This window comes from Mercenaria mercenaria, chromosome 5 (genome assembly GCF_021730395.1).
Source record: "Mercenaria mercenaria strain notata chromosome 5, MADL_Memer_1, whole genome shotgun sequence".
In the NCBI taxonomy this organism is placed as follows: domain Eukaryota; kingdom Metazoa; phylum Mollusca; class Bivalvia; order Venerida; family Veneridae; genus Mercenaria; species Mercenaria mercenaria.
Window position 1 is genome coordinate 7111535 of NC_069365.1, and position 27022 is coordinate 7138556.

Below are 27022 nucleotides of genomic sequence, written 5' to 3' on the forward strand. Positions count from 1 at the left end.
CAAACTTCAAAAACGCAAAGTGCGAAATCAGTGCACTAAATAACACTGAAAGAACCATGGTGGTGAAACCAGAGGTTATTAATCATACACAATGTAAGTAAGTTATGGCTAACAAACTGTTTGCTTTTCTGATAGTCATTTTTACTGTGGATATTTAGCAAGTATTCTCACAATTTATGTGTAATTAATGTTTTTTACCAAATCTAAGTAATATACTTGTATAAGATAACATTGTGTAAATAAAACATACATATTCAGTTAAAGAAGAGCAAACGACAACCGACGATATGATTTGTATTGATATCAAAATTTGAATTACAGTTTATCTAAATATTTTAATATCTCTCGTTTTACATCGTGTACCCTTATCCGCCGTTTTAACCTCGTTATTTGATCGTATGGTAGATTTTCTTTAGTATATAAAAACATAAGGTACATTGTTCCTCAAATACAATGCATGATGGTATGGTGGATTTCCTTTAGTAGTCTACATAAAAACATTAGGTACATTGTTCTTTAATTATAATTTATTCATTCCAAAGCCGTAAATTATCCTGAATTAATTAATACATCAACTCTTTCTCTTTCTCTCTGTCTCCCTCGATGCACATATAAGAAGATTAATCTGTATATCATAAATTAATTTGCCATAGTTCAGAAGTAGACTTTCAAAAAAATGAAATAAATTTGATAATGATAATATTTGTAAATGTCAAAATCGAGAGACACCAATGATCTTACAACTCTGTCCAGAAGCTAAGCCGCTTTGCAGCTAAACTGCTGCCTGGCTAAGGTGCTCCCCTTCTCCCTACAATTTGTTGAAGAGATCAGGTTTATATAGCAAATTCATGAAGTATGATGTGTCAACTACTGACTATTTCTCATATCAATTTAGTGTAATTAGTACATGTATATAATATATTCTAATACGGTACATTTAAGGAAAGCTTTCCAGTAATATTTTACAATTATGATAAATATCGGCATGCCAAATAGATACAACTGTTGCATACTTTATCTAAAGTAGCTGACCCCTAAATGTTAGTCTCGCCTTTACTAGTCGAGCTATTTAAATACCAATGAATATGATTTGAAGTTTAGAAAATAGATTAAATTACTCAAAAACTTTTATAATTAATTACCATAACGATACATTCATAATGTTATAATCGTTTGTCAGTTCAAAATATACTGCACAATTCAAGTAGTTGGTATTCCACTCGATTCAAAGTCTTTATACAAATTATTTTGTAAAATGTATGTTGGTCTGCGTAACCTTACACTAAAGTGAATGTCAAAATGTGCATCCGAAAAGGAAATCGCTATTATGCTATATCGCAATTCTTATACCAATGAATTAATAAACAGCTTGTAATTCTATATAAATTATTAACATTGAACAGAGTTGTTTTCATACATGCATATGTCTGTTGAACTACATAGCATAAACTTCCATTTGTGTGAGCCCAACATAAATCACGTAATTTTATAAATCTGAATCTGATTTCTGTTATTATAATTACTCAGGTACAGCATGTTGGTGTCTTCGTCATAGCACAGTGCCATACATCGATCCACACCGTCCTCCTTTTCGAGAATATTCTTCAGGTTTTTACCTTCTGGTGATAGTAGTTGTACAGTACTCTTGGAACAGCTGCACACCAGCACGTGGCCATCTTTACACACAACAAGTTGTCTAGGATCCATCAACTCTGAATCTTTGTATGTACCTAGTACTTGTCCGTCAGATGTGAGCTTGATCACTGAGTTGGCAGATGAATCTGACACATATAACATCTCACCACTACTACTAACGGCAATATGTAGAGGCCATTCAAACAACGCTGTCCTAGTGTTATAAGTAGTAATATAATGTAGAACGCTGCCCTGAAGAGTTAAAATCTAAACTTTGAGGACACGTTCGAAGGACACAACAAGCCTGTCCTTGCTATATGCTATTCCGCGACACTTGCCATTAACCGCAATGAATGTCCTGTAGATAGACTTTGTCTGAACGACAGGAATTGAATCTTCTGTGCAGTGTTAAGGGTAACTGCAACTTCCTTATTTGGAACGAGAGTCAAATCCCATGGTTCTGGTTCCACAGCAAGCTCTGAGCTAAGTGTACCACGTGTGATATCAAAAAGCTTTACCTTGCTGTTGAACCAATCAGTACATGCGAGCGTTGTATCGTTCAGTGTGACTTTACCTGAGATAAAACAGTCTCTTCCGTCTGAGAATGATTTGACGTTGATGGCCCCTTCTCGTTTTGGTATCGCATCAACAATGCTTCTTTTTGTCGGCGTTTTTCTCTGCTGTTGAACAATATTTCGAACTTCAATTTCTCCGAGTGGGCTACAATTTGATACTACGTCGTTGATAATTTGACATCTTTTTAAATTGCAAATTTCAATCTTGGACCTTCCATCAACTGCAGACAGTTGACCTTCTAACGTTTTTAAAGTTGATCTTGCTTTTCCCGCCTTTACAAATATGTCAGTTGATCGCTCCGACTGAGATGTAAGATTCCCATGAATAACATTTAGCTCTTTCGCTATGTGTTTGAAATCTTTGCCCATTTTCTTATTCACTATGTCACATTTATCTAGTAGCTGTTGCTCCATTCTGTCCAGATAATCATTGATTTCCTTTCTAAATGTTCTTATGTCATTTACAGTTTCTACATAGGCTTCTGTTTCAGCCCTATCAATGTCCTTTCTTGTGAAGTTCACAATGGACTGGACTCGACTGATTTCGCGTATTAGTGCACTTAATTCACTCCCTTTAAGAAACGCCTCAGTGATATCTGGAATATAATCAACTTCGCATGATTTGTGCTCAAGAACCATACAGTCTCCACAACCAGCTGTCTCGTGGTGCTTGCAGAAGAATTTCACAACTTCAGTTCCATGTTTTTCACAGATTTCCGTACAGACGGATGTAGGTGCTTGTTTCACGTTTGTTGGCATATTTTGTTTGTCCAAAATCACGTGATTTTTGCTCAGTGTTACCTTGCGGTGATACGTGATACATGTAGTACATAAATATTCCTTACAGTTTTGACAAAATCCCTCCGCTTCTACGTGTTGTCTATCGTTACAACATGGCTGACAGAAAATTTTAGATTGTTTCGCGAAACCGTCAGGAGAATTTTCCTTCCGACCAGATACTTCCATTTTCCGTCCTTTACACCTGTTAGCTTTCGCTCTAAATAGTAACCCGAGTATGTTATCGTACTTTATGTTTAATCAAACAGATAATCATGACAATGTTCACTACCTCGTGTTAACTTTTAACAGTGTAATAGTAAACCACATTTTATATCTTTCTTTTGTAATTAATCTTTAAGCTCCTACAATTTACTTCCTCATTCCTGATCGGGTTACGCCGAGTATAAATCGCTATCGAGTATTTGTCAACAGTTACTGTCATCTCGGTCAAAATATAGTGTTTAAAAATAATATTTAGAATTTACTCTTCAGTTCGTCTTAACCAAATGGAAAAACGGCGTTAAACCCAAAACATACAAATCAGGGCGAGTAATAAGTAAAGGTAGCTGATTCGCGGTTTGTCCACCATTGTCCACTGTCCGCTTTTAACGACATCTTGCCCTCGCAGTCTTCTCTCAAGTCTTTTTTCAATAGTTTTGCTTTATGAAAAAAGCTGCCAGTGTCAGAAAAAGACAAAGCTTTAAAGTGACTCTTTCATGAAAATGTTATTAAAAATCTAAATTAAATTTATATTTCAAAAATTTATTCGAAGATAAAATCTTCTGCAGAATTTTGATTCGACATGAAAGAAACGAATGAAGTGTTAATAAAAAAAACTCCGTGTGAATGTAGAATACTTTGAGGACATGTATGTTTTCAAGTTGTAGGTATAAGCATTAGAGACTTTCGGAAACACTTCAGGCGTGTGACATCTATGAGGAGATATATCATATAAATACAAAAATAACTTTGTAAACAGTGCAATTATTATCTTTCCAGATTAATTCATATAGATAAAGAAATCTCCACGATATATATATATCATCGGATTGAAATATAAGTTTTTACATTGCAAATTAAAAACATTTTCTGGAGTATTCTGAGGTGTTATTTCTTAAAAAAAGATTTTAACCACAAATTAATATATATACAATCTGTTTATTTCCGCTTTTTCATTCCATGAAAATATTGGCTTTGTCATTATTTAAATCATTTCTATAATGTTTCTTCATTCAGTACCCGGTATGGAGGGTCACATGACAACTACCTTCCCAAATGTAACAACAACACCATGCAACACAGGGGATACACCGTTATGTGTGGGGTTTATCAATTGTTATTTTACGGAACCACGTACATTCCTGTGAAAAAGTTAGATACCGGCAACGATAAGTCACTTTTAGATAAATACAAACGCCAGTAAAATTTCGATAGAACGTTTATATCCTTTGAACATAGAAACTAATAATGACGTATATGTTTTCTTGCGATACGAAGTTACACAGAAAAAAGGTTAGAATAGCTAACCACTTAAGTTATATACACTTTGCAAGAATGTGTTTTTTTACCAGCGGATGTTTGGCATTTCCATAGGACTGTATTGCCTGATTGTAGCGCGCAAGTATGGGACAGTCCTAAATTTTACCCAGTCACAATGCTGGGTGGGTTACTGTTTATCACAGGTGAGAAATATCAATGTTTGATATTAAATAATTTAAGTTTAAAATATCAAATAATGTATATAGCTACATAAAATTGTTTTTGGCGTCCATTAATCTTCAAGAAAACACGTTTTCAGCTATTCTCACCATATAATGTCAACTTCTATTGACCAGCGTGTTTTGTTGTAGAATTTTACTTTGGAAATCATGCCACTTTCACTAACCAAAAATACTAGGTAAGGTTAGATTTCTCGGAAACATAGAGCACCATAAACGCAGCGTCAGAACCACGCATTTGCGAAGTAGGCTCACAACAAAAAGAAATATTATAGACGGGTTGCTTAACAAAGAAGTTATAAAACAATAAGAAATAAGGTGATTCAATTCTTGCACTGGTCAGGTTTCCTTATGAATAGATATGGTCTTTCATATTTGTTGTGGTCCCTGTAGCCTTTTGTATTTCATCAGAGTTCAGCAAGGCTTTCGCGGTAACAATATTAAAATGTTGATTTGTTGAACCAGTGGGAAAGTATTATTTATGATCCTTTCGTTGTTTGTTATCAGACTGTGGTAATATACTTTCCCCGTTGATATAGCTGCACTGTTATGTTTCAACGGTTTTCCACCAAACTTACTTTGCAGCTATACAGCTATAAGAACATGACTTCTGTCTTATACCAAAACAGTATTTATTTTTATTGTCAGACTTGTCGCCTTTAAACTATTTTCTTCATTATAGCTTTGCACATCAAAAGTGACTCCACAGATATAGTCCCATCATAGCCAACTACCTTATGTATTTTAAAGCTAATTGATTCGTAAAAAATAAATATGACTGTATTAACAGTGTACAGAGAAAACCGGTAAATTGAATATGAAAACTTTGCTATTTGCTAATCTTTATTTCAAAATAAGATTAAACAACATAAATGCTAGTAATTGTTGAAAATAAGTTCAGATTTAGCACTATTTACCAAACTTTTCCTATAGGTCTTGCATAGTCCTCTGTCAAATTTGTTCAAATGTTTCGTTTCACATATGGGCCAATCAACTTATTCAGTAGTGCGATTTAGGGCCATTTAGTCATCTTGCTATTCACTGTCTGAAGGTACACGATGTGTCGTATTGAAACTGTCTAGAAACTAATGGTGTTTGCCTTGCAATTAATCCATTTCTTCTGGAATTCAATATTCCAGTGAAGATCAAGGTTAATATTAATATAATGTATATCAATTTATTTTACAGGAAACCTCACAGTGATTCCAAAAGTAAAGATGATAGGGCTTGGACTGGGATTCAGTTCATGGGATGTAACCAATTTACTCAGCGATTGGGCAACAGGGAGGTATGCAGGCTGGGTATATTCAAGGCTTAGTATCACTCTAGATTATCAATAAATGTACATTTCTGTCGTATGTGTCAATGTCTTATACCGTTGTCATTCTTTTTTGTTATTTTATAAATGGCATTGTATTTAAAAAGAACTTGTCAAAGCACGTATTTTACTTACAGGTTTGGATTATTTGGTTTAAAGGCAGATCCTCCCAACAACCTGGTTCTCAATGGCAGTGGAGTAATTCTGGCCGTTATAAGGTAAGTCAGTGTTTGAGTCGCATCTAGCGTTCTTTTTCTTATATTCAGACATTCATACTTTTGCAAATACTTTACATCAGTGTAAATTTATAGGAGAGGCAGCTGTTTTCTTCTAATTACAACTGTTACACACGATATTTGAAAAACGTATCGAAGTTTATTTTCTTTGGTTTGAAATACATCTGCCTTTTCTCTATAACTTCTTTCAGACAACTGCAAAGTTTATAGACGAGATTTTGCTTATAAAGCAAAACATTATTTGATAAAAGATTTGCTTTTTATTCGGCAACAAGCATACAATTAGATATACCATTACACAGTGAATCTACAACATTAATAACGAGAGTATCACAGCTGTATATCAATCACAACCTTATCATTGCACGATACAGAATCACTTTTATTACATAGAAGGTTAAATGTTCATATGTAATGTAATACATTAAACCTTCGGAATGATATTAGAAAGTCAATGTATTACCTCAGTGTATGTTTTAGTGATGTCTAATGTGACTGTTCATCTAAAACATTCAGTAACAATCAAATGTATCATATTAAACAACTGTAAAATGGCCACAATTAATTCAAAGATTTCAGTGAACTTCAGTGAAAGATTTGCACTGTTCGCCATTCAGTTAGTATAGTTTTGGTAAGCAACCATTTTAACAGTTAAAAGTACTGTCCAAAATGAAAGATGGACAAGTTCATTTTAGACATTTATTACGGTTAGGGTTATGAACTGTAATGAACAATAAAAATTGTTAAGAAAATCACAATTGCTTGAAAAGTGACCTAAAGCATGTTGAATACTGCAGTATTTTTTCAGTAAAATAATTACACTAAATAATACACCAATAACTAGAAATATGCAGCAACAGCTGCTGTGACTGTGGTATAAAGCATCAATACTTCAACTCAACCTGTCTACCAACAAAAACTGTGATACCACAGACATGCCTACCAACAACTAGAATTGTGACCAAAGGACACGGATGCCCCCACATACTGCACCATCGTCTAGCACAGTTTTTAGTACAGACCATCTTCACATGAAGGATGTTCGACTAAAAGTTCCAGGCAAGTTGTATTCCGATAAGGTTGTGCATTTGAGCAACTTTGAATCCATTTCATTTTTCAAAACGTGTATGAGTTGAACACATCAAATTTCTTCACTATGGCCTATTTTGTGAAGCTAAGAAAGGGCCATAAATCTGGAAAAAAAATAACCAGAGAATAAATTCCATTATTTATGGTTATCTTCACAGAAAGGCCTTTTATCTAGCACCTATAAACATGCGAAGTAAATATTTGTGCGTCAATACAATAATACATAGACAATTACTAAAGCATCACTTTGAGTAAAAATGTATTTATCAGCAGTATAACTGATTCTTCCATCCTGATACACGTGTAGTATGAAAACTCACATTAACTGTACTCCATATGTGTAATGTCTAAATGCATGTACAGTTACTAATTGCTGGTTTGCTCAAAAAGGCATGTATGAAGTACATACCATGCAACTAAACTATGCAAATATAGCACAGTTTTAATGTGTCATTAGAAAGTATGCCATTAACTGAGACAGAAATCATTGGCAACTGTTGATTTTCCTGTTACTATAGACACAGACCAAGTATTTGTTAAAAGAATGGTACAGTTGCCTTTATTCTTTTGCTAAGTTTCGATGAGAAAAGAAAGGAAAACAACAGAATACAAAGTAATATAAGGGTATTTTACAATCAATATATACACTTCACTTCGGAATGCATGTTTGAATTTATCATTGGTATAGTATTTCATAGATTTCGATTTTGCGTTGTTTCTAGTAATGAAACAGATTTTCACACTGGAGGAACCCGTCTATGAGAAGCCTAAAAATTACATAAACATGAAGTTAGGTAAAATACATCATTTCCAAATACATGAACAGTACGGAATACAGAGCTTTCAAATGATCGGATTAAGGATCAGTTCATTATGGACATAGAATAAACCAAGAAGTTTTGAAATCTTCTAGTTTCTTAGTTGCTAGATATTTCTTACAGGACATATTTTATTTCATTTTTAAGACAGACTTTATGTGTGATATTATAGAAAAAAATGTTTTTTCTTCTTAAAACTTTGTAAAATATGAAATCGATGTTTTAAATGTATATTACTATATCGCGATACTTTAATATTTCACTTAAAGTAGACGCACGGTGGCTCATAACGCTTTTATGAAAATTTATTCGCTAAAATCTTCATATATCTTTTTTATTATAAACTATATCACGTTTTAATTAAACAGGCTATGATCGGACTGGTTATGGATGCACCTTTTTTGGCTTAAATTACACTTACATCTTTTATTGATGGGACAGGTGGAAGACTCAATGATAGGTAGTCTCTAAATCTATATCTATGGATTTTTTTCTCTTGATGTTCGGCCTCTTCTGCCTCTTCTGCATGACATAATATATATGTTATTTTCTTTTAAAACCGGAAGGACGAAGGTTCGAAGTTATGTTTAGATAACCTCCGCGGCTTAGCGGCCAAGCTCTCGCACGTTATGGCTTCAAAACCACACAAAGGATTTTGATTATGCGTAAGGTTCAACTAATGTGCCCGGCAATGACCTGAGTAGTATAGGCGTCTCTTTGGGGGCAAACAAACGGGCGCCATCTTGGATGACCTAGTTACTATATATAGTAACTCATTTGCATTAAAGAAATGAATTCACTGCGCATGTGCAGCGGCCATTTTGAATTCTATGTTTAGAATGACGTATTATCATAGGATACCAAACATGGGTATATTCGGTAGAGTAATTAAGGAGAAACTCGATATTTTACGCATGAGTGATTTCATTTCCGGTTATATGCTTCCAACAGTTAGTCCTCACTGAAACCTTTCGTTTAGTACCAAGATCGTCAAAATTGGTTTTGACATATCAATATCTTTAATACATCCGCTCTTAAATCAACATACTATACTGAGACGTGTTTGAAGAATATTTCTGTAGCTATGCTGAGCCTCTGCAAATAAAATCGGACACATCATAGAGAGTGATATGTCGTAATATTAATCAAAATACGATGTGTTCTTACTTTTTGGAAAGCATTTAGTTTAAACATAATTTTATTTCAAACAATGGTACAACATATACACATTTACATTACGCAGTACAAAAGATAAATGTATGAAAAAGGATTAGATCCGAAAGCTAAAGCTTATAAAGGTCTTCTCCTATAATTAAGTACTATAATAAATACGCTATGGCAGTGCATATTATCTTATCTGAAATAACACATTTCAATATGGAAAACAAAAAACACAGGAGTAGTAGAGCTTTAACTTATTCACGAAATATTAGTACATAAGTTTTGCAATTCTCTTGAAAGTGTGTTCCAATCTAAGAGCCGATGGAAGAAAGGCATTGTAGTAAAGAGAAGTTCTGGTACGTATAAGCGGAATGTCAGCGGCGTTGCGTAAATTATACCTAGATGTTTTCCCAACAGATGATGGGACAAGAGAAGAAAGATAGTCAGAAGTAAGGCCGTTTTTCATTTTGTAGAGTAAAATAAGCTTATGGTGAAGTCGTCGACTTTCAAGAGATTCCCAAGGAACTTCTCTACGAAGTTCATGAAGAGAGACAAGTTTGGTAGCCCCAGAAACAATGCGGGAAGCTTCATCCTGAATTTTACTGAGTTCGAGTTTCTCATATTGCGTGCAGTTGATATAAACTACATCAGCATATTCAATAAGAGGTCTAATGAAAGATAAGTATATTACTTCTAAGGATCTTCTGTCAAGTTGAAACTTGAATTTTCTCATGATATTTATTCTTTTCCATGCCCGTTCTTTGATAGAGTTAATATGTGAATGCCAAGAACTATCGTCAGAAAAGAAGACACCAAGATGTTTGTGAGAGGATACCGAGGAAATAAGTTAGTCATGCATTAAAAGATGCGGGTGAAAAGGTTTAAATGATTTACGTGAGATGGTCATCGTTTCTGTCTTGGAAGGATTAAATGTAACTAACCATTTATCATCCCAACTGCATATCTTGTCGATGTCAGATTGAAGAGTTACCGCAGCAGAAAAAGGATGGTCAACAATAATATGCAAACTGGTGTCATCAGCAAAGAGATGTACATGAGAGCCCAAGTCATCAACAATATCATAAATAAACACTAAGAATAAAAGAGGGCCTAGAATAGAACCCTGGGAGACTCCTGCATCAACTGGTGACCAATTGGATTGGGTGTCAGATAAGACAACGCATTGACGTCTGTTAGAGAGATAGTCAGAAAACCAATTCAACAACCGTCCGTCTAGTCCGGCATTTTTCAACTTGAAGAGAAGACCTTTATGCCAAACTTTATCAAAGGCCTTGCTAATATCAAAGAAGACAGGTCGTACTTCAAGTCCATCATCAAGAGATTTACAGAAGGTATTGTACAAATAAGTGAGCTGATTCACGGTCGAGTCCCCTGGAGTAAATCAAAATTGTAGAGAAGATAGGAAGTTATTATCACGAAGAAAGTTAAAAAGATGCTTAAATGAAATGTGCTCGAATACCTTTTCAGTGCAGCACAGCAGCGAAATCGGTCGGTAGTTGTTAGGTAAAGACGGGTCACCTTTTTTGAAGACGGCACAGACATTAGCATCTTTCCAAATTTGAGGTACCTTACTGCATTGAAGTGAGTAGTTAAAAAGAGAACAAAGAGGAAATTTAATCACAGTTTCACGCAGTATCCGATTACTAATTCCATCTGGTCCTGATGCTTTGTTGATATTTAAAGACCTCAGGGCGTCTTCGACGTCTTGTGGGGTAATGGAAATAAAGTCAAGTTTGTTTCTAGTCGCTTGATAATCATTGTCAGGAAGGTCCTTATTAGAGCAGTGATTTTGTTTTGCCCTTTTGGGAAAAGGTCCGGTACCGGATAAACTGGGAAAAATAGCAGGGTTTTTACACAGATTGGGAATTTTTATAGTTAATTAAAAGCATCAATAAGAATGCTTCTTCCTTTAATTCCATGTAAATATTATCAAACAAACTGTTTGAATGGTTAAATCATGGAGAATGTCAATGTAACTAAGTTTTCCTTCTGCAATCATCAAAATGCAAACTTAATTTGGTCATTTGGGGAATTTTTGGATGATAATTGGGAAAAAAGATTGCATTTTTCAATTGGGAAAAGGTCCTTTTAGGGGTACTTTATAAAGAAGGAAAAAAATCGCTGTAGAGTCGATTAACGAAGCCTGGCTGCAAAAGAATTCATTCAATAGATCAGATTTTGATTTAGAATCAAAGACAAGTTCCCGAGTGGCAGGGTTTGTGTGTGGTGGTATAATTTGTTTATCAGTTGTAGAGATGAAGCCTTTAATAACTTTCCATTAATCTTTAGCCGTAATAGAGTCAGATTTAAGAGTGTCAGCAAGTTTTGAGAAGTGATTTTGTTTAGCTGTGCGAATTAATGATACAATTTCATTACGAACCTCTCTGAATTTATTCCAGTGCCTGGGTTTTGAGAAAGTTTAGCTCTGTGATAATATTTTTTGCGTTTCTGAATTTTTTTTCTTAATTTGTGCTGTGATCCAAGGTTTATCATTAGGTTTCACAGTGACATTTCTTGAAGGAATACATTCCTTAGACAGTTTGGGGAGTTTATAAGTAACAGATGTAGTATAGCTATTAATGTCTTCAGTTTTGAAAAGATCCCAGTTGGTATCCTTGATTTTACGTCTTAGTGATGTATAATCGCCGCGGTCGTATTGCCATATTAAACGTTTAAAGGGCTTGACACGGGGTGTAGAAAATGTAAATAGAGCATAAACAGGACAATGGAACCGTTGATTCTGGTCTAGAATTGGTTCCCCAACACCAGAGGTTATAACTTTATGACTACAAGATACAAGAAAGAGGTCTAGAAGAACAGAAGAAGACTCTGCGAAGTGGGTCGGTTCATTAATAAGTTGCTCTAGATTAAACTGCTGGCAAATAGAATTAAGTTTGTGAGTCAGGTGTGGGTTCGACTGATTAAAGTTAAAGTCGCCAGTGACAATTATGTCTGATATACCTGTATCTAGTGCTAAACCGAGAGAATCTTCAATCAGATTTGTATGATAGGCGTCGGCGTTGTTGGGACGATAAAAAACAGCAATCAGGATATGCTTGGAATGAGAAGGAATCAGTTCAATCCAGATACACTCCAGACCTCTGGGTCCAAGATCTAACCTTCTTTTGTAGTGTAGGGTCTCCTTTAAGAAAACTATTACTCCGCCGTAGCCATTCTCTGTTCTGTCTTTTCTTTCTGGAGTGTGAAAGCAAGGAAGTTTAATATCGTTAGAAGATATGTTTGGATTTAACCATGTTTCTGTTATTGCAAGGACATCAAAGATACCAAACTCTGCACCTAGAAGGTCAATCTTATTTAAAAGGCTTTGTACATTATATCGTAAGCCTGAAAGGCATCTAGTACTAGTTCTTATTTCTGATAAAGTGTTTGACATTGAAGAAAAGGCGGATGAGGAAGAACTATTGGAACTCACTGACAGTGGGCCAGGATTCGGTTGAACGTCACTGAAACTGAAAAACTGAAACTGTTTTATTTGATTAAACGCCTTTTTTTTACGGAAAACATATTCAATGGCGTTTTACAAATACATAAAATACGACAAAAAATTAAGATATTTAATGACATATAACATAATTAGCATAAATATCATTGTGAATAAACTATTTAGTAAGCATTAAAAAAAAAATCAGACATCAGATAAGATTAATAAAATGTTAGAACATTAAGATACGGTAAGACAGCTGTTTGTTATCAAGTAAGAATTCGAACGTATTTACACAATAAAATCATCCAGTTCACGTTAATTCAATCTCTTAAAAAAATACACAGTTTCTAAAATAGTGCATAGTAATTTCCAAAATAATGAGTTTTCAACTTCTTTTTGAAAACATCTATTGTGTCTGAGTTCCTTATTTCGAGAGGCAATTCATTCCAGAGTTTAGGTCCAACAGTACCAAAACTTCTGTCGCTGAACGTTTTGCGCTTGTTGAAAGGAACAACGAAACACCCAGTAACGGAATTTGAAGAACGCAAGTTCCTTGTCTGTGTTTGTTTTACGAGAAGTTCAGAAAGATATTCTGGAGAGTTTCCAACTGAACAATTATACATGTAGGTGAGCATTTTGAATGTGATTCTGGCTTTGATTGGTAGCCAGTGAAGGTCATACAGCGCTTGCTTGGAACTGTCATATTTTCTTCGATTTAGGACAAGTTTTGCACACATGTTCTGAATTCGTTGCATTTTGTTTACTTCGCTTTGAGCAATACCATATAGAATGACATTACAGTAATCTAAATGGGATATCACCAATGACAGTACAAGGGTTTCGGTAGCCTCTTTGGTAAGATATTTCCGGATACATTTTATTCTGAAGTAGTTGAGCATTGCTGTTCTACACTTTCGTTTTACATGCTCTTTTAGATTCAAGTTTTCATCCAGGAATGCACCTAGATATCGAATAAAGCTCACTGATTTCACTTCATCACCTACAATACATACTTTGTCAGTTGAACACTTAGAGAACTGTTGCCTACTACCAAACATGATGAACTCGGTTTTGGAAGTGTTCATTTTCAGCTTATTTTCATTCATCCAGTTGTTGATTGTTTTAGCACATTGTTCAAGTTCTCGTATTGCCTGGGATTCTACTGTTGGATATGATGGTTTAAAGCGTTTATTAGCAGTGTGGTCATCCGCAAAGCCGTAAACTGAAATCGACGGCGGAACAACATCAAACAGTGTCCCCGCATATGTCAAATATAGCCACGGTCCTAAACAGCTCCCTTGTGGAACGCTACAATTTAATTGGCGTGGAGATGACATGGTTGAATTGACACTTACACGACAACTTCTGGGGCGCAGATAGGAATCAACCCAGCTCAATGCTGTTCCACGAACGCCATACTGCTTGTTTAACACATCAACAAGAATGTCATGATCTACAGTATCAAAAACGGCACTGAGATCGATGACAATTAGCGCCGTAACTTCTTTCTTCTCCATAGCATCCAGTAAATCATTTACAAGACGTAACAGTGCTGATTCGCAAGAATGGTTTTTCCTGTAAGCAGATCGGTTTTTTGGTAGAAGATTGTGTTTGTTTACATGATCATTGAGCCTGAACAGAGCTGCTTTTTCAATTAATTTTGACAGAAACGATAGATTACTAACAGGCCTGTAGTTTGCGAATTCAAGTTCCAGTCCCATTTTCTTCAACAAAGGTCTTACAATTGCCTGTTTCCAGTTTGTTGGAAAGATGCCGTCGCGCAACGACAAATTAACCAGTTTAGTAATAACAGGCAACAGCTCATCCAAGTATGATTTTAGCACTTTTGTTGGTAGAATATCAAGTTCACATGATTTTGTCTGTAATTGGTTTATGATTTTTCTAACTTCTTCCTCGCTCAGATCTTTAAAACTGTCAAAACAAGGAATATCTTTTTCGCATGGTTGAAACTTATCGAAATGTTTCAACGATTCTCGAATTTTTTCGATTTTATTCGTGAAATGATCTGCAAATTTCTCAGCCAGTGTACTGTCATGTCCAGTTGGCATAGGGTTCTCCGACCTAGTGCCTGTTGTCTCAGATACAAATCTATAAAGCTTTTTCGAGTCACCTTTTGCATTAAGAACTTTTTCACTCAGAGATGACTTTTTCTCATGTTTGAGTTCTTTTTCGTAGTTTTTTCGCGCTGTTTTGAAGGCTTCATGCAGATGTGATTGTTTATGTTTCTTCCACAAACGTTCAGATTTGCGAGCCACTCTTTTAAGGTGAAGAAGTTTTTATGTGAACCAGGGTTTTGGAGCGCGATGGATGATTGTTTTTTCTATAAATGGTGCGTGTGAGTTCAAAATATTTTCTACTGCTGTCTGAAACTCTTCAACAGAAAGGTCGACATTATCACTTTCGATTGTCATTTTTCTCAGATCGCTTGAAAAAGTGTTCGTATCCATGTCTTTGAAATTTCTAAAGAGCACAACCTCACTGGTAATATTTTCTTTTCTAACATTTGTCACAATTTTGACTGCACAGTGATCAGAAATATATGGACCCTGTTCACAAGAAACTACTTCAACACCATTTACGACTTCCGTAAGGACCAAATCAAGAATGTTACCACCAGTGTGTGTACTAAATTGTACATGTTGTTGTAAACCCATGGCGTACAAAGAATTATTGAATTCTGTTACTGCATTTGTGTCATCGTGGAAGTGAAGAGTAAAGTCACCCATGACCATTACATTTGAGTACTGCGATAGTACTCCCTCCATATATTGAAAGAAGTCTGTGACGAACTGGGAACAAGTGGATAAAGACGGAGGTCTGTAAATCCCAACTATATGCATAGTAATGTTCTTGAAAATCAACTGCCAAATACCATATTCAAAACTGTGAGAATTTCCTGCCGAAAGTTTGCGCATGTTTACAGCAGATCTACACGTCAGTGCAACACCACCACCCACTCTATTTTGCCTGTTCGTAACACTCAGTTTGTAGCCATTTTGATTGAGATCAGACGTTTCATATTGGTACTGTTTGTCGTCCGAAAACCAAGTCTCTGTAAGAAGAGCAAAATCTATCTTTTCCTCGCGTAATAATTGACCAATAAGAACATCCTTGTTTACTGCCGAGCGACAATTTAGCGTCAAACATGTTAGCTGTTCATTTTGTCCATTCAATTTATTTCCATTTTTCTTAGGGTATATAAGGTTGCTTAAGTTTACACCTCTGAAAACCACTGGTTTACCGTAACCACTTTTGCTATTGTTCAAGGATTGTGCCTTTAGGCGACCAGCTCTTTTTCCTCTGTACTGTTTCAATATTCTCAAATCTTTTAACCTTGATAACACAATAGCTAAAGCTATTTAGAAACATAGCCAAGTTGTACACAAAGATCCTGTAAACACAAGAATAATGTATCTCATAAAGGAAAGGCTTTGTTTGAATTTAATCCCAGGAATCATATGCTTATTTGGGTATATAATGTTATCTTTCAACTGGAGCTTTAATTGGATGGTCAAAGAGTATGTAAATAATATGTTTGTAATAGTGCCAAGAAGTACAACACAGTGCAAAAGTAATGGGAATTTCCATGGGCAAGTATAAGTTTGCATGACCGTGGGAAGGAACAAGTTATCCATTATGTTATAGCTGAGAATGACAACAAAAACAGTTTAGCCACAGCCATTCGTACTCGCAGAGGAATACTTGATGCCAAGTGCATTCCATTTGAACTGGTCCGAATGATTAGGTTGACACTTATAAAAAGAACTGTAAGAGTATTAAGTAAATAGTGAAATTGTACTGAATTACAGAAAAGTGCGTATAGAGAAAGTAAAGAGTCCATATTGAACTAATTATGGTAACTGAAAAATGATATGAACTGACGTTTAAATTTTACGTTATTATACATAGTTAACGTCTGTTCCATTCCAAAGGTTTACCCCAACATTGGTGACATTTGACAAAACTACGACACTTATCGGCAAAGTAAATATAGTTTGATAAACTAAAAAAAGGTCACCCTCGAGAAATTTAACGATTTTTTTCTGCTTTGCCAAACATCCAAATAAAAGACAAATTTATATTTTCAACGGCAGTCTCCCATTGTAATTTCTTGCCGCCATTGGAGTTTGCTCTAAATTTAAAGTATTACGGGAAAATTCACGTGAATTTTATCGGGAGCGACTCAAAACTCATTTCGTTTACAATTCCCGACAAGTGCGTGCATGAGTGAACTGAAATTTTGCGTTTAAAAACATGTTATTTAGATCTAGAAAAAAATGTAAATTGACTAACTTTTAACCTGTCAATGTTGTAAACACTCCAAAATTCTTCCACTCTTCAGTTGGTCCGAGAGCTCACGGACTTTTATTGCAACAATTGAGGCCGAAAGAAGTGTATACATTTTTGGAAACAGTATTTCATATGCTGCATGAAAACCCATTTCTTAAGTGTCAAAGCCGTGCCTATCTATGTTTTGTTCACTTATGTTTGTGATAGGGGAGGTAAAACTCAATGGTAAAACTATTAGGGGGTAGGGTAAAGTTTACGTCTACCAGTTTTTTCACTGATTAATTACAATAACTTTCTGATTGTCAGTAAATGTATATATGTCCAACAATGACAGCAATAAGAAATTCATCAAAAAGAACGGAATGGCAAACTGGATATTCAAGGTCAAAGGCCAGATTCATGTAAAAATCACAAAAATTGGCATGTTTTAAATATTTTTTATTCTTAAAAAATAGTTTGTTATCATAAGTCACTCATCTTTATTTACGTAATGTGTGTATATCAGCCAAAATCAAAAATGCAAATTTTATTGCAAAAAGTCAAGGTCAATCCTAACAATTGAAGGTCAAAGTTCATTTTTATGCAAAAATGTTAACAGTATTACCTTAACTTTTTCTAATCTGTTTAATATGTTTTCACATTATTAGTCACTGAAGTTAATTCCTTTTAATGTTTGTATGTCAGGCAAAGTCACCAGTGAAGATGTAACCCTAAAAATGACAAGAGTAAAGCTAATATCAAGGGTCAAAGGTCAAATATGTGTGAAAAATTGCATGAATAGCTTCCTGTTTGAAAAACAAAAGATATGTATTAATCATTATAAGTAATTGCTCGTGATTTATTTTAATGTATGTATGTCACATAATGTCAGTAATAAGATATCGTCTAAAATCAGACAAGTTCAAATGCAATATTAAGGGTCAAAGGTCATTTTCAAGTAAAAGAATGAAAAAATAGCTCTTTAACTTTTCTCTTTGTTAACAATATCTTGTCGATATTAGTCAATGATATCAGTTCATTTTATTATATAAATGTTAGGCCATGTCTGGTATGCACATATAATTCCAAAATATTCAAGGTCAGTCATAATATGAAAGGTCAAAGGTGAAAAAGTGAGTTAAATGTTGCAATAATATCACCTATTTGTAATATTTTTTATTGTTTAAAAGTATTTGTTTTGTCATTTCAGTAACTGATCGTTGTTCATTTTACTGTATATATGTCAGACGATGTCATGGAAGAGAAAATATGTCAAAGTCAAACCTGGTTTTAAAGATCAGGGGTCATTGTTGTATAAAAGATCAAAATGTAGCATACTTACTCAATACTTTGTTCAAAAATAGCTTGTTATAATTCACTTTTAGCAATTTATTTTAATGTATACATGTCAAGCAAGGTCAGCAATGTAGGTTTTATCCTAATAAGTCAAAGTCAACCGTTTTATCAAAGGTCAAAGGTCAAATTTGTGTGAAAATGTGCAAAAAACAGCATTTTTGCAAAGATTTTTTTCATTGTTTTAAGTATTTTTGTCAACTCTAGTAACTGATCATTATTCATTTTAAAGCATATATAACAGATATTAGTTAAGGTCAAACCTGACATTAAAGGTCAAAGGAGAGGGTCTTCAAGAAACTTGCCATTATAGAAAAAAGGCTTTAACAAGTTGGGTGGCAAATGATTAGGTCCTACATTAAGTCTACACAGGACCGTAAGGCCCATAGCATAGTACGCATCCACCTCATGGGTAACTTCTTCCAAAACCAGTAAAGATAAACTGGACAAGGTTCAAAATTCAGGCCTGTGGATAATTCTCGGAGCAATAAAAAACAACTCCATTAAAAGAAATGGAAAAGACAGCCAACCTTGAGCCATTAGAGATAAGACGAGAGTACAAAGCCCTTGTGCAGGCAGAGAAGGCAAAGAGATTAACATCACGCCCATTCCACTCAAAACTCGAGAGCATAACCAAGAACAGGCTGAAACGACAGAGTCTCAACCATATCGTCAAAGAACTGCAGAAAGGAAAGGCACTAGACGCTGAGGCAGAGTCGCTAGTGCCCGATAAATGGGTTCCTAGACAATGTGCTCCAAAGATCAAATTGGTGGTGCCAGGAGTAGAAGAAAAGGGAAAACAATATCAGACTCACTAACAATCTCTTACGTTAGAAATGATCAATGACCGCTATCCAGCACACTCTTGGATCCAAGCATATATCGATGGATCAGTGGAAAAAGCAGTTCATAATGCTGGGAGTGGTGCCTACATCAAATTTCCAGAACAAAATATAGAAAGGCATTGCTTTGACACTAGATGCGGCAGTGAACTGCACCGCTTCTGCAGGTCGCTGGCATTTCCCCACAGCTTGGTCTCATTTGGGATGTCTGTGGGCTAAACTTTCAGGTGTACTTCTTCCAGATAGAAATCGCTCTGCAGGATATGGAATGGTATTTGTTCCTTTGATACGCACTGGCATTTTGGTGTCTTTGCAACACCCCGCTTCTCCATATGTTTTCTTAGGCCACAGTTTACAGAGTGCTGACGGGAGGATAGTTGTTTGGCTGTGCCTGATTAGCTTGTGCAGACTGTCATGATTTGGCAGGTAGCCTCCATCATTTATGTTCTTCCAGTCTGACGCAAATCTGTTCTTCCGCAGAATCTGAGATTCTCTGTATGAAGTTGGAGGTTTAGGACTGTTTTTGCTTGGTTTCTTCCTTTGCAAGTTTGTCCGCATCTTCCTCTCCGGCTATGCCCACATTTCCAGCAGCTGTCTTGTTAAGATGTCTGATGGACCTGCTGAGAGAGTCTGAAGAGCTCACTTGGAGTCTGACAGGAAAACAATATTTTGTCCATTTTCTCCTCGCTCATAAAGTTGGGGTGTGGCCAAAGTGGGGGTTTGCGTCTCGGCTCTAAAGTTTGAGAATCTCTTGCCGACTGGATGAGAGAGTGTGAGAGAATTTGATGTAGGTACCACTTGCTTTTTCCACTGATCTATCAGTATAATATGCTTGGATCCAAGAGTGTGCTTGATAGCGGTCATTGATCATTTCTAGCGTAAAAAATGTTGGTGGACCTGATGTTGTTTTCCCTTTTCTTCTGCTCCTGGCACCAGCCCGCCCGCTTAGCTCAGTAGGTAAGAGCGTTGGTCTACGGATCGCGGGGTCGCGAGTTCGATCCTCGGGCGGGGCGTATGTTCTCCGTGACTATTTGTTAAACGACATTGTGTCTGAAATCATTAGTCCTCCACCTCTGATAATTCATGTGGGGAAGTTGGCAGTTACTTGCGGAGAACAGGTTTGTACTGGTACAGAATCCAGGAACACTGGTTAGGTTAACTGCCCGGCGTTACATGACTGAAATACTGTTGAAAAACGGCGTTAAAACCAAAACAAAACAAAAAACTCCTGGCACCACCTATCTGATGTTTGGAGCACATTGTCTAGGAACCCATTCATCGGGCACAAACGGCACTTCCTCTGTGTCCAGTGCTGCTGTTGTTCCTTTCTTCAGTCCTTTGATAATATGGTTGAGACTCTGTCGCTTCAGTCTGTTCTTAGTTCTGCTCTCGAGCTTTGAATGGAATGTGTGTGATGGTAGTCTCTTTCCCTTCTCTGCCTGCACAAGGACTTTGTACTCTCGTCTTTTCTCTTATGGCTTAAGGTTGGATGTCTTTTTCATTTCTTTTACTGGAGTTGTTTTCATTGCTCCGAGAATTATCCTCAGGCCTGAATTTTGAACCTTGTTCAGTTTATCTTTACTGGTTTTGGAAGCAGTTACCAATGAGGTGGATGCGTACTATGCTATGGGCCTTACGGCGCCTGTGTAGACTTGCCGTAGGATCTTTTCATTTGCCCTCTATCTTGTGCAAGCCATTTTTTCATAATGGCAAGTTTCTTGGAGACCCTCTCCTTTGACTTTTAATGTCAGGTTTGACAATGACTGATTTTTCATAATTAAGGAAGAATGATATCACCTGTTATATATACTTTAAAATGAATAATAATCAGTTACTAGTATTGACAAAAATACCATAAAACAATAAAGAAAAGTCATTGCAAAAATGCTGTTTTTTTTGCGAATTTTTTCACACAAATTTGACCTTTGACTTTTGATAAAAAGGGCTAGCCTTGACTTTTTAGGATAAAACCTACATTGCTGACCTTGCTTGACATGTATACATTAAAATAAATTTCTAAAAGTGAATTATAACAACAAGCTATTTTTGAACAAAGTAATGAGTAAGTATGCTACATTTTGATCTTTTACACAAAAATGACCCCTGACCCTTAATACTAGGTTTGACCATGACTTATTGTCTCTTCCATGACATCGTCTGACATATATACAGTAAAATGAACAACGATCAGTTACTGAAAGGACAAAACAAATACTTTTCAACAATAAAAATTATTTCAAATAGGATATATTATTGCAACATTTTACTCACTTTTTGACCTTTGACCTTTCATATCATGGTTGGACTTGAATATTTTGAAATTTTATGTGCATACCAGACATGGCCTAACATTTATACATTAAAATGAACTGACACCATTGACTAGATCGACAAGATATTGTTAATAAAGAAAAAAGTTAAAGAGCTATTTTTTTATTCTTTTACTTGAAAATGACCTTTGACCCTTAATATCATCTTTGAACGTGTCTGATTATAGACGATATCTTTATAACTGACATTCTGAGACATATATACATTGAAATAAACCAGGAGCAGTTACTTATAATGATTTAAATATATCTGTTATATTTCAAACAGGAAGCTATTCATGCGATTTTTCACACATATTTGACCTTTGACCTTTGATATTAGCTTTAATCTTGGCAGTTTTGGGGTTACATCTGCACTGTTGACTTTGCCTGACATACAAGCATTAAAAGGAATTAACTTCAGTGACTAATAATGTGAAAACATATTAAACAGATTAGAAAAAGTTAAGGTAATACTGTTCACATTTTTGCATAAAAATGAACTTTGACCTTCAATTATCAGGATTGATCTTGACTTTTTGCATTAAAATTTGCATTTTTGATTTTGACTGATATATACACATTACATAAATAAAGATGAGTGACTTATGATAACAAACTATTTTTTAAGAATAAAAATAAATTTCAAACATGCCAATTTTTGTGATTTTTACATAAATCTGGCCTTTGACCTTGAAAATCCAGTTTGCCCTTCAGTTCTTTTTGATGAATTTCTTATTGCTGTCATTGTTGGACATATATACGTTTACCGACAATCAGATAGTTACTGTAATTAATCTGTGAAAAAACTGGTAGACGTAAACTTTACCCTACCCCCTAATATTTTTACAAGTGAGTTTTACCTCCCCTATCACAAACATAAGTGAACAAAATATAGATAGGCACGGTTTTGACACTTAAGAAATGGGTTTTCATGCAGGATATGAAATACTGTTTCCAAAAATGTATAAACTTCTTTTGGCCTCAATTGTTGCAATAAAAGTCCGTGAGCTCTCGGACCAAGTAACTCTATCCAATCCTAAATGAATCAGTTGTAAACAAACAAGCTCTTTTACACATCGATGAAATTCAGGCATCAATCGCACCATGCCCTTGAAACGATGACTTGTTCAATTTAACATCATTTCCAAACGCATGGTTCAAAGATAACCTGTATTTTAGCATCCTTACTGAAGTATTTACCGTCCGCCACATATCCAGTTTTAAATTCTTTTTCTTTCTCACATATCCAGAATTTAAATTATTTTTCTCCGAAAGAAACTTATGACGTATGAGATAAATGACGTAATATTGCTGGCACTATGCAGATTTATACGAGGCGCACAAGGGAAAATTACATAGGTGTACAATCAGCCGATAGAAGATAGAAATCTTGACGTATGTCATGCTAGAATTATACCTTACGTTTTGAAATATTATATTCAAACAATGATTAATTATTTATCATTTCATCAACCTATCTGTTTTATTCTTTTATATAATGTTGCTGTTTATATGGAAGCATCTCCTTTTAAGCCCGTTACTTACTCTTGAGCCGAAGGCTGCTAATTTAGATTTCTTTAAAAGCAAAATCGGATCGCGAACCCATTTTCACTATTTATTAAAATATTATTATTATTGTTATTATTATTATGCCAGATTTATATTTGACTTAGATAAATGGTATGAAGTCAAGAGAGCAGTCATAGAACGTAGAATATTGTTATTTATAACCGCCGATTTCAATTACAAAAGATATCCCCGAACTATCATTTTATCAACTTTTATTGTCCATCAGAGCTTCGATGTCCAGAAACAGATTTAAACATTTTTCTTTAGTCTCACATTACTCCAGTCAGGGTTTTTAACAAAGGTTTGATATTTTCTTTTTGTTTCTGTTCATCACTTTTATATATCGTATATTCCTGTTGAATTTGCAGTCAGGAGTATGCGTTTAAATTCCACAAAGGTATGTGCGCAATCGTCGCAAGTGTTACGTAACCAGTTTTCTTCTGGAGCACAGATTAATTATTGTCTCTGGCACAAAGTCTTGTTGATAAAGTCCACGGAGACAGATTGATATTCTTTTTCGGCCGGTGCTCACACGTGTAATATTTGGCACGTGACGAGGCGCGCGATCGAAGAAAATATGATAGAATGATCAAAATGATTAGAAAGTGTAACATAGGCGTAGGAGCAGCGGGACCTGAAGGACACCCACAACTATGAGAGTTGGTGTACAGCATATATTTTGCACCCCCCCCCCCCCCCCCCCCCCCCCCCCCCCCACCTCCCCGTCGTTCCCCGTACTTTTAATCAAAACAAGAGTTTTTTCCTAGAATTAACAGAAAAGCCCATTTAAGAGAGGATTTATATAAGAATTTGATGCAACGCAAATGGTCCAAAGATTATAGAAACATATTGTTTTAGTGTAATAAACTTTGAGAGAGATTTAACATAACTATGCATACCAAAACTGAACCTGAAAGAAATAGAATGCTTTATAGCTGACGAAGGTTTTCATATATACGCCGAAAAAAAGGAAACCGAAACAAAAACATGCATGTTGGGGGCCTAAATCGGTCTAAAGATGATTGAAAAGGACAGTTTTCCTTGCTCATGCAAAATGTATGTCGAATAATCATACATGCTTTTTGCCGTGCAATTCCGCGGGAATTAATCTCTCTATGTATAAGTATTTGTTATGTGTTATATGCTATAGATATACGTTGTGCATTCGGGCGTAAATGTACTTTTAATATTGAACTAATCCAAGTAAAGGGGTGCTATAATTTACTGAATACATATCTAATACATAGAAGACACCAACCAATGGGACGTACTAAATTTGTCACGTTGGCGCAGTAGGTTAGATTGAACGTCGCATATAATGTATAAGGTGTAGGTCTGGGTTCGAATCACGGAAAAGTAAGTCTCTTTTTTTTCTTTTTTGAAATAACATTGTATACTGTCCAGCTTTTTTCACGAAAGTTGTTATTAACGTTGATGATTTAACGGACGATTCAGAAACCGACACTGCCAGCGAATCTGAGGTTTAAACTTGTATGTGAATCGGAATAATATTTTTTTCATATATGAAATAAATTTAAATTTTGAGAGAAAAATATAAAAGAAAACAAGTGGGGAAAAAGAGGAAAAATAATTCAAAACAGTAAATATTAAAGTCCAGTCAATAAAATATGATACGTACTTTTTGAATTATAAATCATAATACAATAAAAAGAAATTCTGTTGGGGTTCGAACCCACAGGTTGCATGCATGCCATGTATCAGGAGCAATCACACTTACACTGTGTAGTATTCGATCGCAACTCGGTTAATTTCTTACATTATATAATACACTGTGTAGTATTCGATCGCAACTCGGTTAATTTCTTACATTATATAATACACTGTGTAGTATTCGATCGCAACTCGGTTAATTTCTTACATTATATAATACACTGTGTAGTATTCGATCGCAACTCGGTTAATTTCTTACATTATATACCTATTTCTTACGTAAATCATCAGCAGAGACGATTCGAATACCAGATCCACCTTAGTTAATGAACTCGCCAAAAGGTCATTTTTGAAGGTCATAGTATATCTATATCCGTTCCTTATTTTGGTGGGAAAACTGCACGTGTTTTTATTGCGCTCCACGGTTCATTAACATAAAGTTTCATGTTGCCGTCACGGTTTACGATTATGATTATATTATAGAACGTAATCTTGAATTGTTCTGTAACACGGCTGGTAAACTACATAGCTACCTCTTTAAGAGGTATACGGTAAACTGCTCTGTCGCAACTTCCGGGGTAGTGCACTTTAAGTTGCTAAGTCATTCTTAATTTGTGGTCGTGGTGATGTTTACCAACAAGCTGATTGTGCAGTAAATTTGGCCATTCGTCATGAAAGCACTTTTATTTCAACTATTTACATTATAACTAATAGTAAGAAGCAAACCGAGTAGGCGTGAGATAGTTGTAAGATGAACAATGCATTTGGAAATAAAATATTTACGGAAAATGGTTCGGGATTAAAATTATTCACTTTTTATTGAGAGAGATAGCTCTGTCGTGAAGGAGATAGTCATGTCGCTAAGGAGATAGCTCTGTGCTCATAATTTAAACGTTTTAATATTTACAATAGGTTGTCCTCATTTGAAATAATATAAAGTTACTGTTCCATTTGATATACACATATATGAATTTTTCAAGTATTGTTTTGATAAAAAATTTCATGAGGTTATAACTGTGAAAATTTGAATAGTTGTACATTCTGTTTAATTTTTTGCTCGATGTCCGTCGTCAGTCGTCTGTCTGTCTTTCTGTCAACATTTAGCTCGTGTATGCAGTAGAGGCTGTATTTTTCAATTGATCTAGGTCAAGTAAGAAAATGTATTATCTGGGGTCCAAAACTAGGTCACTAGGTTAAATTAAAGAAATACCTTACCTATGCAATAGGATCTGCATTTTACACTCTATCTTTATGAAATTTTATAAGAATGTTTGTCTTGATAAAATCTAGGACACATTTGAATATGGCTTAACTGGAATAAAAAAACTAGGTCACCGTGTTAAATCAAAGGAATTCTTTAAATATATGATAGAGGCTGATTTCTTTCAATTGATTTCATGAAATCTGGTCAGAATGATTGCCTTGATGAAATCTAGGTCAACATTTAATATGAGTTATCTTGGATCAAAAGCTAGGCCACTAGGAAAACATTTAAAACAATGTGTTTGCAATTGGAACTGTTTTTTATTCCGGACAAATGCGATGCTGGCGATTTGTGAAAAAAAAATAAATTGAAAATGCGCGAATTAAAGCCCGCTCGAAACTGCCTTTTTGCCGTTTGCGCGCAATTTCATGCTAGCGAATTCAAATGATTTCACAATACATGAATAAGGAAATGCGATTACCGGCTCGGGCATGTTTTCTTTTTTCATAATTTCGCAATTTAAAGATGCTTATGTTCTTACATCATAATATGACAAAATTCAAATTCTAAAGAAAGATAAGTTTACTCAAAATCTGAAGTCACGACCCTTTCGACAAACGCGTCTGATTGGTTCAGATAAAAGATAAATTGATAGAAATGAAAATAGCCGAGAATATATGAATTTCAATAATAATGAAAGTTCTTAAATTTAGAATTCTATTACTGCAGTAATTACGTCAATAATTGTATGTTTAATTGCGATTGCTAATTAAATGCATACATTGTTAAAACACTAAATGCATTATGATTAGCCTCCACGTAAAGTTGTCCTATCTAGCTCGTAAATCAGCATGACTGCTTAAAACTTTCAGATTTTAGATTCATTAGTGCATTTGAACGTGCTCTTACATTGATGAAGTCACAGCGACTCTGATATTCGTACAAAATATATTTTATTTACCGGTATGTACAAACAAACTGGTCG

At 35.1% G+C, this 27022-nt stretch overlaps 1 protein-coding gene across 1 annotated transcript; it reads right to left on the minus strand.

Moving 5' to 3' along the window:
- Positions 1 to 1955: 1955 nt before the first annotated feature.
- On the minus strand, positions 1956 to 2969 carry LOC123556353 (uncharacterized). The gene has a single exon (XM_053544420.1). The coding sequence runs from the start codon at positions 2967 to 2969 to the stop codon at positions 1956 to 1958; it is 1014 nt and encodes a 337-aa protein (XP_053400395.1).
- Between the last annotated feature and the right edge of the window lie 24053 nt (positions 2970 to 27022).

What these genes read in the sequence shown, in the direction of transcription:
- LOC123556353 (XM_053544420.1), bottom strand. Translation starts at nt 2,969, where the DNA reads ATGCCAACAAACGTGAAACAAGCACCTACATCCGTCTGTACGGAAATC.